Source organism: Eschrichtius robustus, chromosome 5 (genome assembly GCF_028021215.1).
Source record: "Eschrichtius robustus isolate mEscRob2 chromosome 5, mEscRob2.pri, whole genome shotgun sequence".
Classification (NCBI taxonomy): domain Eukaryota; kingdom Metazoa; phylum Chordata; class Mammalia; order Artiodactyla; family Eschrichtiidae; genus Eschrichtius; species Eschrichtius robustus.
In genome coordinates, this window is record NC_090828.1 from 29,671,176 (window position 1) to 29,687,060 (window position 15,885).

Here is a 15,885-nt window from a genome sequence, read left to right on the forward strand (position 1 = left end):
GCTTAGATTCCAAACCTGAGGACTGCCCACATCAACTTACCTGCAACCCATCACAACTAAGAAACCAGTTCTGAATGCACCAAAGCTAATGAGAAACAGTAAAACCTACAGCTCATGAATTTATGAAGTATCTGGGCACTGGAAGGAACAGGTATGACTGCAAAAATGACCCTTCTGGAATTTTCTCAGCATATTCTAAAGTGCCAGTAACAATATTTCTTTCATTCTCAACTTTAATTTTAGCAGTGAACTGAAGTAATGCTTTTTATTATGGTGAGCAGTCAGGTAAGTTCCATCGACAACTGAATTGTAGTCTTTATTAAAGTTATTTTTATAAATTTATGTCTAATAACATTAAAAGGTTGCTTTTTACTTTAACATGTGCTTTGTTAATATATATCAGCAGTAGAAAGTGCTTCCGGTGAATAGATTTTAGTCTTCAAAAATGTGACTGCATCCTTCATCTCTAGTTTTTCCACCTCCCAATTATTGACCTTACCAAAGAAAGAGGAAAATAATCAGTTTGCAAGAAGATGACGACGTATAAAATAAAAGCTAGTTTCGAGATCCAAGGATATTAAAATAACATCAGCCAACCACTTATAGTTACGCACATTTTAGAAGTTTAGTAAGACTATGTGCTATGGTCGAAGAAAGCTCTCACAGTGAAAATTATAAAAAAACTTTAAAGGTCCTCTAAAGGGTGCGAAAATTCCTTTCTTGGGATAATCTTCCTTAGAATATAAATAATAGCCAATATGAAAAAAAAAAAGTGTTACAGATTAGCCCATTAAGAGAAATGGGCCATCTTAACCTTGGTAATCCAGGCATGATCCAGTTTTGGATACTAAAGTACCATAATGAAGATTCAAATATTTACATTTCACATTATATGCAGGACCAAATGAGTGGCATTTAGATAGATCCCAACATTAACATAAATATATATTTATTCGTATGGTTCTTGCTCCATACCGAGACATCTAGAGAGGCTGTTCAAGAAAAGTTGTGCTCAGAATCAAACAAAGCCTAAGGAGGGAAGAGGAAGAAGCATCCTCTTACAATCATCCAGCATTTTCTAGTGACAAACATCCTTAACAGCCTCACAATGGCCCATGAAAACAAAGCTTTAATTAACATCTTTTCTTCTCCTGTTCAAGATAACCTAGAAACTGAATATGGTTTCATGTGTCTTAAATTAAAGAAGTACACATATTATCTACATTTTTCACTTAACAAAAATGATTAAAGTTGACTAAATGTAGCATTTATAAAACCCCAAGTAAATAATAGTAATCAGCTGAGTAGGAGCCAAATCATGTACGAGGAATGTTCTTTTTCAAAGAAAACAATAACTAAAACACTTATTCCAATACTGCTGACAATTCATCTAGTCCTAGTAACCAACTTCACCCACAACATTCCCAGCAGAATGAACATCAGTAATTGAAGACTATTTCATTTGCATTTTTTTCTTACCAAGATCACATGAAAACCCATTACTTTCAAATGCCGCGTTTTCATAGCAAGGAATCCTCTGGGGTGGGTTGAATCCAAACAGTACGTAGATCTAGGAACACAGAGTACAGCTACTCTGAAAACAAAAACACAAAACGTGAGACCAGTTACTAATGAGATGACCATGTACAATCCTGCTGCATCCTTGTTCTTTGGAGGTTTCAAAGCTGAGCTCTCCACTTAACCACATTCCTCACCATTCCCTCCGGTGTTAGTCCTTCACTTCCTCATTACCTAGACTATGTAGATATTCCAGTATATGAAGACTATCTTAGGAACCACAAGCTTATAAAAATGCTTTATACAAACAGTATCCCTTAACCATCTTTAAGAATGGCTACATTCTCGATGAGGAAAATTTTCAGATATGAAAGCACCCATTTTAGGGCTTTCCTGTGCAGAGCTAATCTCTGATCTAAACATAATTATTTATGCTACTAGAAGACTGATGTAAATACCAAATGGAAAATGCTCTGCTTGTACATATTGTCTCCCAGAGACAGACACATTTAAAAACCAGAATGGGGAGACCAAATACAAAAAAGAAAACACTAAGAGATAGGCAAGACTGTTGAAGAGATAAAATGTATACGTGTAACAAAAATGTGGAAGGTGTAATTTGTTTTTCATTGTTCATGGCCTTTTGGAAAGATTAAGTTCATTGGGGGAGAAAAAGACATTTGTATCCTTACTGTCTTCTGTTATACTCTGGCTGTTATCTGAGATAAAGTAAGAGAAATTTCATATCTTTAAAGGAACACTGATTCCTCACTTTTTCTCGGTACTTTAGGCTGAGAACTACTACATTATATTATTAGGCCAGAACAGATGAATACCTGAAAAAGAAAAATGATCTTTCAACTTGGTCAGAGAGAAAGCCTCTTTTTGAGGGAAGATGGGTAATATGTAGAAGGAAGATAGTGGCTGAAAAAGATGGCCAAGGAACAAGCTAGATGGATTTAGAAAGGTGCAAAAGTTACAGAGCTGTGTATGAGTGGAGAGGGATGAGGAGATAAGAGTTTGAATCCCTACAGACTTTTTCTGTACCTCTCTCTACCATACTTATGTGCATGTGCTACAAAGCAGTTGGGGATGCAGGTCGCTTGGGGTCAGGATCCACGTCTGACTCATCTTTGCGTGCCCCACAGGCCCTAGCAGAGCCTTTCCACAAAGAATGACTGAACACAGGGTGTGTGCAATATGACCTGATCCAGATGCTTACAAGGCAGAATATTCTCTCAGGGAGTAGTGTCAATTTCTCCCAGAAACACCCTCTGTACTGTGTGAGTCAAGGAAACTACTTCTAATTAACTTCAATATGGTTTGATCCATATACAATACAGCTTAATTAAAAAGCTGAAGTTTCTCTACCTTTAGAAAGGTTTGGTGGTAGAGAAAAATATTTTTTGGGTATTTGATTTTAGTAGAAGCCGTCATTCTTTATGATCACTACTGCATTATCTTGTCAAAAATTTACACTGCACTGATGGTTTCAATTATATTAGCATTGTTTTATTGAACTGTTTAGCTTTAAAACCTGATTTTAAAAAATTGCCTGTTTCATTAAATGGACAACTCCAATCCACTGTCTTCAACCACAGTGTCCCACATTTACACCTAAGGGGTAGATTAATGGATGAGACGTCCCTCGGTGCATTACAAGCTCTATACAAATACAAGGTCTTTGTATTGTTACTGCTATTTATATGAAGTCTTTGAGAATTAAGATTTAAATTTAGAAAGTTCAGCAAATGCGTATGTGTAAACAACCTTTGAATATTTGTAGCAGAAGTTACCGCATCCACGTCAGAAAATGGAAGCACTTGGCTCCTGTTAGCATCCATTCTGATTTCAAAATCTGAAAGAAAAAAGTTGATACTAATTTTTCAAACACTGCTCAAAGTGATTTTTTGTTTGAAAAGGTATACTACTACTACCAATAATTATAATGGCAGCAGGTAAGCTATACTGAGCTTATTTACCATGTGCCAAATACTAGTCTGGATTGTATATGTATAATCTCATTTGTTGGTCACAGGAACCCTGTGAGATGGGTACTATTATTATTGCCATTTTACAGATAAGGAAAGAGGCTGCTGAGTGCCTAACGCATAGCACTAGTAAGTAGTAGAGTGAAAAGCCACACCCAGCAGGCCAGCTCCAGAGCCAATGCTGCACCACACTAGACTGCTGCAGTAAACTCCTTATCTTTTGTCAGAAAAAAAGTAAAATAGAGGAAAATTATATAAAGTCCCATACCAATATAATAATTATGTGGCAACCATACACTTTTTGAGAAGCATCCTTCTCCCAGAAGGCTACTCAGCACCTCGGCAACCTTTGCATGTGGATGTAATGGCGTGGGGGGCAGCTGTGGCAGAACTAAGTGTGTGTCCTTGTGACAAGGAGCTTCAAGTTTTAGACAGGCAGCCAAAACATGAAGCTTGTGAACATTCCTCTCCACGTCACCTAATAAAAAAAGAGAACGAAAATATATAGTTAAGAAAAATATGAATGCTACATTTAAGAAATTGTATTAATGCACCTATAATTCTGATCACTTGCTTCGTATCAGGAGGAATCTCTCTGTGTCTCCCGAGGTCCCACAGTGTGTAGGTCAGTGCCCTGATAATGCTTTAAACTTTAAAATATCTTTCAAGGTGCTTTAGCCTCAGCTCTTCACTGAACAGATGGGAAAATGCTCAGGAATGTTAAAATGCTTCCTGATTAACTAAAGGCAAAGTTGGGACTAGATTCCAGGTCTCCTGGGTTCACGGCTGTTTCCTCCACGTTAGACTGCTTGAAAAATCAGCACGTGGTGTTCCTTCTCCACACTTCAACTTTGGAATTTCATACTGTTGTTTTTAAAAGGATTTAAAATACTCTATTCCCAGATACATCATCAAATTTTACACATCTAGCCTGATATTGCTTTTCCTTATTTAACAGTAAAGACTGAAAGACAACAATTAATTTGGTTCCAAGAGTAAATAAATTCACTACTTTGGTAACTATTTGGTTTCTTGATCTAACAGCTGTGCCCTCATTACAGGCCATGAGTGACAAAGTGTTTATAGCTGCAAAAGTTGACTTAACTTGGCTTCAAATGTGACACATAAGGATTAGAAGTACAAACACCTCTGATCAAGGCATAAAGAACAACCTGAACATTTAGCCTTTGCACAGGTGCATGAAGTGTAAATAAAAAGAACAATGACGCTGTGTTTCTTATTCATGCTGTCTATGGGCAGGATCTGTCATTAAAGGAGCCTCCGTCGGTTTGCTGGTTTGAAGCACGGCCCTTTGACTTCACCATCATTGGTCCTTTCATCAGGAGCACCCGCTCCACACGTTTTAACTAACACTGCTGCAACTGAGACCCCAATCAGAATCACCTGGTAGCCTGGCGGTACTGCTTTATTTTAGTCACCACTGTACACTGACATCCTACCTGACGTCAGCAGATCATGGATGATGTCCTTTTGAAGAAGCTGATTAATAGGGGCCAGGGGAAAATGGTTCATCAAGCAAAACGAACACACAGCATTCAACAGGTTTTCAGAAGAGATGTGGTGAAGACTACCAGTGAGAGCACTAGCCATAACTTCTAGGAACCTACAGGGGCAGAAAGGAAAGTCAGCTTTCAAATATGAAGAGTAGACAAGGTCATGGCAGAGCTAGTGAGGTGTCAGAGAACTGACAGCCTTAAGGGGATAAAACAATCAGGCTTGCAATAAGTCTTCACACATCTTTCAGGTCGGTGACTATCTCATAATAAATACATACACTCAATAAATGTTAGCTACTACTATATGTCTTACACAGGGCAAATGTTTATAAGCGTTAACTCATTTAATTCTTATTCAAACTCTATGGGATAGGTATCATTATTTTCTTCATAATAAAGATGAGTAAACAGGCTAAGCAGGGTCAACTAACTTGTCCAAGAACACACAGCCAGGAAGTAGCAGAGACAGCACTGGAATCCAAGTTGTCAGGGTCCAGAGGCTTTTAACCATTGTGCTAGATTTTTTTATCATGAGTAAGTCTTTAAGACCTGGAACTCCACTGCAGTTTTATAATCAATTAAAATTCTCTAGCTATTAATACTCTGAGTTAAAAGAACTGATAGCCTAATCCTACCACCCGAGCTAACGTTATGCAGTATAACAAAGCAGCTAAGCACAGAGGAAGAGAGGAAAGATCAAAATTAGGTAAGGTCACGTGTGCAGGGTGGCACTGCTAATAAACGGCACAGATACGCTTTGAACCCAGGTCAATTTGACTCTTAGGGCATAAGCTATATATCATTATATAAGAAAAAAGGAAGTATTGATACTTGCAAAGTACTGTGATAGTGTACAGGAAAGAAGGTAGATAGGGTAGCTTTGGGGATAAGGAGAATTTCAGTTAAGTGGAAAAGATGGCAAAAGGGAAGACCACTTGAAACTAACGCCTGAAAGTACATGCTATTCACACTGTAATAACCAGCGAGGCTGGGGCACAGGCAGGGAGGCTCACAGCAGGGCGAGTAGGCCCGGAAGTAAGCCCTCAGTACCAGTGAGCCGTAAAGAGAAATGTCTGAGATCAACTGGGAGGTCCCGTGAGGAGCAGATGGACGAGTGAGGAAGGCTGTGACAGGCTAAGCAGGACTGCTAACAGGTCCTAGAGACAACAGTGAGGCAACACTTATTAAAGGGAGAACTGATGGAGTTTGGAGTATGCAGCAAGAAACAGCAGGGCTGCAGAGGACTGATCTGGAGCCCAGCGGTAATCCAGTCTCCTCGCATCCCACTTCTTATGCTGTTACCTCATGCTTCAGCGACACCAAAATCTGTGTCGTTCCCTGCATGTACTCTGCTGTTTCTTTCCTTCCTGACTCGAATATGGAGTCCCTTCTACTCAGAATGGTCTTTCCATTGTTAACTCCTATCTATCCATCTTTCAAGATCTGCTCAGGTACCAACTCCTCCAGGCAGGATGCTTGGCACCCACTCTGACCCTCCACTTCGCCAGGCTAGCATCCTGGTACATCCCTCCTCTATTCCTATATACACTGTATAAAACTCTATCACTTCAATGTTCATGCTATATTTAACTGCAAAAAGGATTATGTCTTATTCATTTTTGTCTTAAGTACCTGAGTGCTTGGTACAAGTTTTCCGACTAAATGAACAAATAAACTTAGATGAGGAGGAGGAGAATGTTAGTGGAAAAGGAAGAATCAAGAATAATGAGCTAAAAACTCACCAAGTTGTATACATTGAATATGCACAGCATTTTACATGTTGTTATTCATACCTCAATAAAGTGGTTTAAAAAGCTCTAGAGCGCTTTTCAATTATGGAGCAGAGACAGGCTTATTGACAAATAATTGCAGCTATGTGTCAAGGCTCCACCAAAGAGTTATATAAGACATGACAAGCACAGGGGCTCTGATGGAGACAATTAAGGGAAGGCACATGACATGCAGTATGAACTGAGTCTTTCACAACAATGGAGAGCACAGTGGGCAGCTGCTTTTCTTGGCCCAGCACTTCTTTGATTACCTGCCCCAAAGAAATGGGCATGTGACCCAAACTCGTTCAATCAGATTTTCTCTTTTGGAAATCTGAATTTTGAGGGAAAACCACAGGGACAAAAAGCTGTTGGAGTCAAGCTACTCGATGGCAAAGAGATGGCCAGTGAACCTTGCCACTGAGACCCTCAGAACTGCCCTAGTTTATTCCTCCAAGGCCTCTATGACAGACACTCTAGTTTTTTTTTTAAATCTAACAATTACTGTGTGTCTGGCATTGCCTTAAGAACCTGACACAGGTTAACTCATTTAATCCTCATAACAACCCAATACGATTAGAAATAACTCTTTATTTCTAATCCTCATTTTAACAGATGAAGAAACTGAGGCACAGATAAGTAACTTGCCAAAGTTAAGTAGCTAATGATTCACAGAGCTAGGATTCAAACCTGAGCAAGGTGTCTCCAGGGTCTGCACTTTTAATCACTCTTCTAACAAATGACAAATGACATGTTATATGCGTTTCTGGTTTTTAATGAAACTTAGAACTGACCTAGAGAGGAAGGAAAGATGTCCTGGGTAGAAAGAAGATGAAAGAGCACAGCATGTTTGAGAAATTGCTGTGTTTGATAGTAGAAATGCACGGTTGTGGTTAAAATGAAAAGAATAGAAAGCAGTAGTTTGGGACCAAATGAAGAGTTATGGTCAAAACTAAACTATAAACTCAGGAGCTGAGGGAATAAGCTGGGGGAGAGTTTGAAATGAAAACTCCTATGCTGAATTACCAAATATATTGCAAAGAACAAAGAAACTGGCAAAAGCAAAGCACATATCTTTAGCAAAGATAAAATAAAATTCTGTTTAACTTCATAAATAAGGAATATTATGTTTAATTTCTGGACATGGATGAAGGCCATGGATGGGTTCGCATGTAAGAATTCATTGAGCTTCGTAATCTTTTCTATAAATACGATATGTGGCAATAAAAAAGTAAAAAAAGAACAAATACATACTCGTGAGTCCAGCATTTGTGGAAGTGATTGAGAGAAGAATACACATGAAGAATAGAGACAAGGCTTTTCACGTTTAGGAAGCCAGGTTCATCTGCTGCTTTCTTCATAAACAAGTCCATCAAACTAACAGGTCGAAAGCCAAAGTTTTCAAATAAGATGAGGAGAAAAAGAACCTAAAAAAAGAAAGAATTGAGGGAAAACTTCTTAAGAATTACAGTATGCTATTAGCAATCTTTTAGCTCTCCAAAAATTTAAACCGCAATAGAACTGTCCTGACTGATCAAATATTCCCTTAAAAGGAACAATTATCTTTTCCTTACAAAATCTGTTCCAGTTATTCTTGAATCAGAGTATCGAGTTAACAAGCAACCTCTTTTTATAAGCTGAGAACCAGAGCACACAACGGTTTCCATATTTCCATCTCATTTAAAATAAATCTTTTCCTATACGCTTTTCATACAACAGCTCTGAAAATTACCTTTAAATACACCTCTTCTGAAGTTCTTCAAAACGACCAAGCCAATTTTGAACTGCTCTCCCTTCCAAACCTAGACACTTCCTAGATTCTAACAGATAAGAGATAACTCAAAAATTTCTATGTTCAATACTAATTTCTATAACTGAGAATAGAGCTGAAATACGATGATTAAATGTTCCAGTTCACCTCTCATTTCCCTCTTAAGTCTTTCTCACAATAAGTACTTCTCTTTCCAAAATCAATTTCCATACTAAACTCAACCTCACCCTCCAAAGTGAACTAAACCAGTGACCTAACATGGTTACCACTACTTTACTACAAAAAGAAGTTTTTACCAGTTGCTTCATTTAGATGTTTAATTATTAACACATGCCCTGAATTTAAAGGCTGTTACTCTAGAAGAAACAAGCAAACTTTCCATAAATAGAAAACAGACATGACCATTAAGTAATGACAGTTTATTCTTCAAAAAGCGTTAAGCCTCTCACATCACCTATCCCTATTATTCTAAATCTAATAAAGCAAAAGTAGGAAGACAGAAATAATCCTTAGTATCCAACCAAAGTACCATACAACCTTTTGAAAAACAAATAGAAAAACAAACTTTGGACAATATAATTTTTGTTTTGGATAGAAAGATGGTCCAGACATTGAATAATATATTAATAGGTAACCCCCAGACAAAAATTATAAGGAGCTAGTTTTTCAAGCCGATTTAGCATTGGAATATTTTGGAATCTAAACCACTTTAAAATGACAGAAAAATTATTTCGAATGCTAAATAAATTAATACGTTTCTTGAAAGTTTCTGAGGCTTCTTCTAAACTGTTAACATACTTACTTTTTTCAACTTCCACATGTCAAAAGTTGTAGCCACATAATCTGCTATTCCCTTAAAAAGATCTATATTAACGTATTGGAGGTCTCTGCAAGACTGCAATATGCTGATCAATATTTTAAAAGGACACCCATGGATATTACCTTTAAGAATGAGTTAAAGAAACAAGAATTACCAGATGGTTTTGACTGTAAGATCCAAGATACTATATACACAGTACTTTTGTTTCTTTAGAAAAAATAGCACTATATTTTGTTAAAAACAAAAAAAACCACTATAGGCAAAAATAAAATTTAGATCTAACCATATCATCAGATATTTTTCATATAACAGCAAAGTTGTTAAAACAAACAAAACAAATATAGTCCAGAACAGATCGGATGCTACAAATCATATAAGAAAAATTCCCCTTACTTGTGACTATCTTACTGCACTCATTCAAAAGGACAATGGAGCGGTGATTCATGGCGGCCAGTACTGCAAACATGTGCTGGCTATTCAAAACAGAAAATTGGTCTAATTCTTTCAAGGCTTTCATCTAAGGAAAAGTAAACTTAGATTTAATTTTTCATTTGTGGCAAAATAAATTAAACTCCTATATTTAAATAAAAAAGGATAAAGTTTGAGCAAAATGACTCGGACAAACAGATATATAGATAAATATATGTAAATATACATACAGATAAAAATAAATCTATTTCTATTATTTCACTTTAGCAAAGTTACATCCAAAAGCACAATGTCCTCCTAATAAACTGACTTTAGGAGGTGATAGCAAATCACAAGAAATATTTTTTTCAAATTTTACACAACAGAGAAAATTCAGAAGGTATTTACCTCCAATTTCCTTTTAAGACCAATCGGTGCATCCTTTCCAATACACTTCATTACAGTTTGTAATGTGAAGACACGTTCTATTTTCCAAACTTGCTGATCAACTAGCATCCTGTCATCAAACACAATAAATACCACAGTCCTAGGATCTTAAAACCAGGAGAGAAATCTTAAAAGTCATTTGGTCCAGCTTCTACTTCTAGGCAAGGAATATGAAGCCCAAAGAAATGATCTACCTGTCCAAGAGAGTGCAAATAGTGAAAGCTCCAGGACCAGCCTAGTATTGTTTTCTCTCACATTATTTTGCTGTCTTTATGCATGAACAAATATCAGGAGACTATATTAAGACATCTCAATGCATAGTCAATGAAAAAGGGAATTAAAAATTATTCTCATCAACCTATGACATTAGATTAGGTGCATCAATTTTATAAGTTGTAAAACTTAACCTCCTTTTCAAGCTGGGCCAGTGTCATGTGACCTCCACATAGTACCCAATTAACCATTATGAACTGAGTACATATCAGTTATCACTCAGCCCACATCAGTACTATGTTTTAAGATAATTTTAGATTTTAATGTTACCCACACCTTTTATTTTATGGTGGACCCTGAAAGAAGCATTATTTCCAGCTTCACCTGATCCAGAGTCACTATTTTAAGTTTAATAAGGTATTAAAGACCATAACTACTAACAAAGTCTTCCATGCCCCCACTCCAAAAAAGGGAGCTCAACTTTCATCTTCGTTTTTGATTTAAGAGAAACAGAGAAAGGCACTTGAAGAAAGCGTTAAGAGAGTTCTCACCGCAATCCTGCTCGAAGAACATCCACATTCTTGCATGGCTCCATTGCCTCTAAGATAGTTGACAAAACTGAAAGACATGTCTCATCACACTCATTGATACGTTCCTATTGAAATATAATTACAAAAATACCACAGGTGATGAGCTCATAGTAGACTATCTCACCCAAGCAAAACCACTGAACTGATGCTTTCAACTAAAGGATTAAGTATCAAACCAATAACTCACAGTCAGTCCACAATAAACAGCATCTTTGGAAAACAAGATGTCATATGTAAGTGAATTTTCCAAATAATTGATACACATTCTTTTATGTATCAACCTTTTTTTTACATTCTCCGTTATCACTGAAAATGATTTGATATTGATTACCTTCCTCCCCTTCTGAAATAACTTTTATCAAACATTATTTTTACCTCTTCTTGAGACCTAAAGCCATCATGATGACAAGTGCAGTAATACTAGAGCTACAGGACAATTTTCCTACCCCTAAAGAATCTTACACAGCTGCGCTTACCATTTCCCTATATCCTTTCCTGGGTATCGAACTGCAACCTCAGTTGTGAACCTTCTAATTCACATCTGCTGTCACATTTTACCAGCACTACCTGGATCCCAAGAGGAGCCCAGGCTCCATGGATCCTTCTTTCAAATCCTCTGAATTAGGGTACCAATTTAGGTTCTAGAAATGGCCTAATTTAGAAAGCAAATAGTAACAACACAGCTTACCTAGTGCTCTACAATTTAATCACAACTAGCTTATACACCTCACAAGAGCACTTGTGATCACATCTGAAAGATGTATGCTCTTTTGCTAAAATTACAATACGTGACTAACTAGTCACAAAGTCTCAAGTCAGAACCAGATAATGATAAGAAATGGATACTGCTGGAAGGAAAAAAGGTCTCATTCCCATGAGAGGGTTTCCATTAACAATTTATAGCATTCCATCAATATCTACTGTGAAAGAAAAGACCACTTGGCTATGTGTTTGAAGGGCAAACTTCACTGATGACATATTTCATCTCTAGCTAAAATGTCTTTGCAACATTCCAACATGTTAGTGAGATACAATTATACGTACAGATAACCTGACCCCAAATATCCACTGTTCATTCCTCACCAATGCAGATACTATGCTGATGTGAATACCTGTCCAAAATTCATTTAGAGCATCACTGACCAGGTAGAGTGACTTACTGTAATCACTTTTAAATAACTATATAGGAAACGCAGTCCACCAAAAAACACGTATATTCTGCGGTTTAAACACACACACACAACACACAAATTAGTTCCTGGGCAAGAACATGGAAATCACAGTAATGTAAAAAGTTAAAGTTAAAAACTCTCATATACCTATGAACCCAATTCTTGAATTCTATAGTAGAATAGGATATATATCAGATCATCCTCAGGAAACTCCTGTCTTCAAAAAAAATTATTTAATTATGATCATTGAGTTCAGAAGTCTGAAGAGTCCACTCTTAAAAGGTAAATGATTACTTTAATGAACTCATCTTTTCCTCAGCCAGTCTGGCGTCATTTCAGTGACATCAAACAGGACACTGACTCCTTTGTTTGAAAGTAAAAGTGGCTCCTTCCTCCATTCCATTTCCCACTCCCACAGTAATCTAAATACAAATTGGAGCATGTTGATGACCTTTGCTTAAAATATTTCACTGGATCCCCATTGCCTACAGGATAAATCTGAACTCCTTAGCCAGGCAGAAAGGCTCTTCACGATTCATCCCCTTTTTCCCCAACCTCATGCCTTGCCACGACACCCAACCCCTCCTCCTTGACAACCACAGACACAATTTCCTCCCCATTCCCTCAAACTCACAACCCCAGTATTCTGTACTTCCAGCCACAATGAACTACTTTCAGCTCTGCAAACTATTCTCCAGGATTTGAACATATAGTCTTCTCTGCTTGAACCACCATCCCCTTCGCTATCCATCTTCTAAGTGCTGGCCATTTCTTGGACTCAGCTTAGACATCATCTCCTACTGGGCTTGCATTTTAGCTCTACTATGTCTAGGTGTTTGTTCATTCACGCAGCAAATATTTATCAAGTACCTACAGATAGTGACACTAACAGGTATGTGACCTTGGGCAAGTTATTTAACCTCTCTAAGCCTAAATTTCCTAATCGGTAAGATGAAAGTAACAATACCTACTTTTAAAAACTACACTGAGAATTACATGAGACAATCCTCTTTTCAAACTTTGTACCTATCACTGCTTCAAACAGTAATCCTGTATCCTCCTCCCCCATCACCTCTTCCCATCATGAAGGCATACTCCTGACTAGGTTTGAAGCCCTTGTAATACACTCTCTATATTTTTCTTTCATTGCACTGAAAGCTCTATGTGGCCGTTATTTTGTAACTGTATTCCCTATGCTCAGCACCATGCCTACAACATAGTAAATGTATGACTCATCAGATGATCATTGGTTATTTTTGTAATTACCTACAAAATATCTGTTGTCCCCTCTAGGTTATAAGGGCAGGGATCATGTCTTCTATATCTTTAAATCCCTAGTGACAAGTCTAGTAACTGATACATAGTTGACACCCAATAAATGTTTACTGTATGAATAAATCAATCCAGTAGCTGTGTGACTTTAGCCAAGTTAACATCACTAAATCTCTTTCCTCATCTGCTAAACTGAGGTAACATCAACCTTACAGGGCTATTGTAAAGATTAAATAAGACAACACAAGAAAAAGGTACAGGTAGTCAATAAATACTAGTTCCCTTCCCTCCTCTCCTTCTTTCAACTACCCAACCTTTCCTTGTATATTTTGTACCTCTTCCCATTTTAGCTTATTCACTATTACTCAACTCCAGAGAAGAAAAATGGGGCAAGCTTTCATAAATTTCTACAGCAAAAAGATCTGGCTAACTTAAGGTCTCTAAATCATATAATATCTATGCAGAAACAAATATAAACTACCATTCCAAAGATAAGTTTCTTTCAAGGAGGCTACATGTTTACATCCCATCATTCTTTCAAGATATGCTAAACCAAGTAAAAGTATATTTAAGGCTCCTTCTGATTTTACCTGGACCACCCTCAGCAAAGTCTGTATGAGTAGCGTATTGTGAGGAATCCCGAGCTTCACCATAGCATGAAGACTAAACAGCAGGTTGTCGTAGTGCATGATCTTGGCTTCTCTCATAATTTGTTCACACAGCTGGCTAAACGCAGGGTGGTTAAACATCAATTGTTTTTCAAAGCGCTTCTGCTCATCAGACATCCGTTTGGCAATTGTCCACATGGCTGAGAAATAGTTACTACTAGGAAATGTAGGTGCTTTTGAAAATATATCTAACACATCACTCAGGGAATTACACTCCTGAGACAGTTTTCTACAGTTGATCGGGGTTGGTTTTGTTCTCTTGGTGAGAACATCTTCATTGGAAGGCTCATGATGAAAGTTTTTCTTCAATCCATTATCAGAGACAAAGTGTTCTGAGTTAAAGGACAGTCTTCTAGGACAAAGTAGTCTGTCAACTGTAAGGACTGTTACAGTGCTTATGCCCTTTGTTTGAAAGCCATCACCTCCTGATTTAAAAATTAAGGCATCCTGAAAGACATATCTAATAGATGACTGCATTCTATTATCAAAGTTACTTAAGTAACTTTGGAAAAGGTTCCAGTTTGAATAAACAATTTTTGGTCTGCAAAATCCCGAAGGATACAGCCTCACAGTTCTGCCTGTTGGAACTAAAGTACTGAATTGTCTGAGGTTCCATAAAAAGGAACCTGCTCTGTTTTTCATTTTCCTAGCCACTGAAACACTTTCAAATGGCTTTAAAGTTGTCAAGATCACACACACACGTCGCTTCTAAATATGAAAGAAAACACATGCCGTAGCTTTCCTGTAGGGGAAGGGGTTATAAGAGAGATAAAAATTAGAGTAAAACTTCTACTTAAAAATATCAAATGCATTTAACAGAGACTAAAGTGAGACCCTAGGGAGACATTAAGATTTCCGTTAAAAAGGTAAAACCATGTTAGCAATGTGGGCTTTCTCCATTTCTACCACAATGTGTATATACACAGTCTTAAAGGTGCAAGGTTACTTTGGAAGTAGTCGTTGTACAAACAAGGTTTTAAAAAAATAAAAAAGTAAGTGGATTTCTGACGTTAAAGTTTTCCTACAAAGTTTTCTTTGCAGTAAGGCATTTTATGTTACCACTGCCTTGAAGACGTCGTCAATAAAAAATAAGGGTTTAACCTTGATGGATACTTTTTAACACAAGGATTTAACTACAGCTAAACACGAACTGTTAAGAATAAGGACTTGGACAAGTAGAACGGCTCAGAAGAAGCAGCAGCAAACTAAAGTGATGCTTGCACGTGGCCTGGGCTTGTCTGGAGACACAACCAGACAGTCTCACCAGGTCTCAGAACCGGTGTCACGGGTCCGTCCTTCCGGAGCTGGACCTCTTAGTATTAACCCACCTCCCTAAACTTACTTCCCGGGCAACTCCTGAGACCTTTCTCTGAAAGGCAAGAAGTCTAAGGCGTAGTACGACCACCTGTTCCACCTATGCTCGCCCTCCACTTACCTTAGTTCAGAGCTCCATGGTTATACACAGGCGCGGCCATAACAGCTTCCCCGCGAGCTGAGCGTATCGCGAGATTTTACGGATCCTTCATAGGTCAAAAAGTGTTATGTTCGCGGGAGGTTGGAAATAGTTTACTTGGAGTGAAGAAAGCCTACCGAAAAACTGACTAGTTTTTCTTAGCTGCAGGGAATAGGAACGGGGGAGACCACAGAGCTTTTAGTGACAGTGTATAACTGTGTACCCCAACACGCAACCTCTCCAGCTGGGCGCCAGAGTCCGCGCTCAGCTTCAGAG

General features: G+C 37.8%; 1 protein-coding gene across 1 annotated transcript; it reads right to left on the bottom strand.

Annotated features, from left to right (window-relative positions):
• Positions 1 to 318: 318 nt before the first annotated feature.
• Positions 319 to 15,871, bottom strand: FASTKD2 (FAST kinase domains 2). The gene is made up of 12 exons (XM_068544603.1): positions 15,592 to 15,871; positions 14,079 to 14,898; positions 11,006 to 11,109; positions 10,203 to 10,311; positions 9,780 to 9,903; positions 9,369 to 9,508; positions 8,050 to 8,222; positions 4,970 to 5,133; positions 3,778 to 3,987; positions 3,289 to 3,376; positions 1,480 to 1,594; positions 319 to 494 (listed from the first exon to the last, which is right to left on the bottom strand). Exons 2-12 carry the CDS (start codon positions 14,796 to 14,798, stop codon positions 390 to 392), a joined length of 2,052 nt encoding a protein of 683 aa, XP_068400704.1. The 5' UTR covers positions 14,799 to 14,898; positions 15,592 to 15,871; the 3' UTR covers positions 319 to 389.
• Between the last annotated feature and the right edge of the window lie 14 nt (positions 15,872 to 15,885).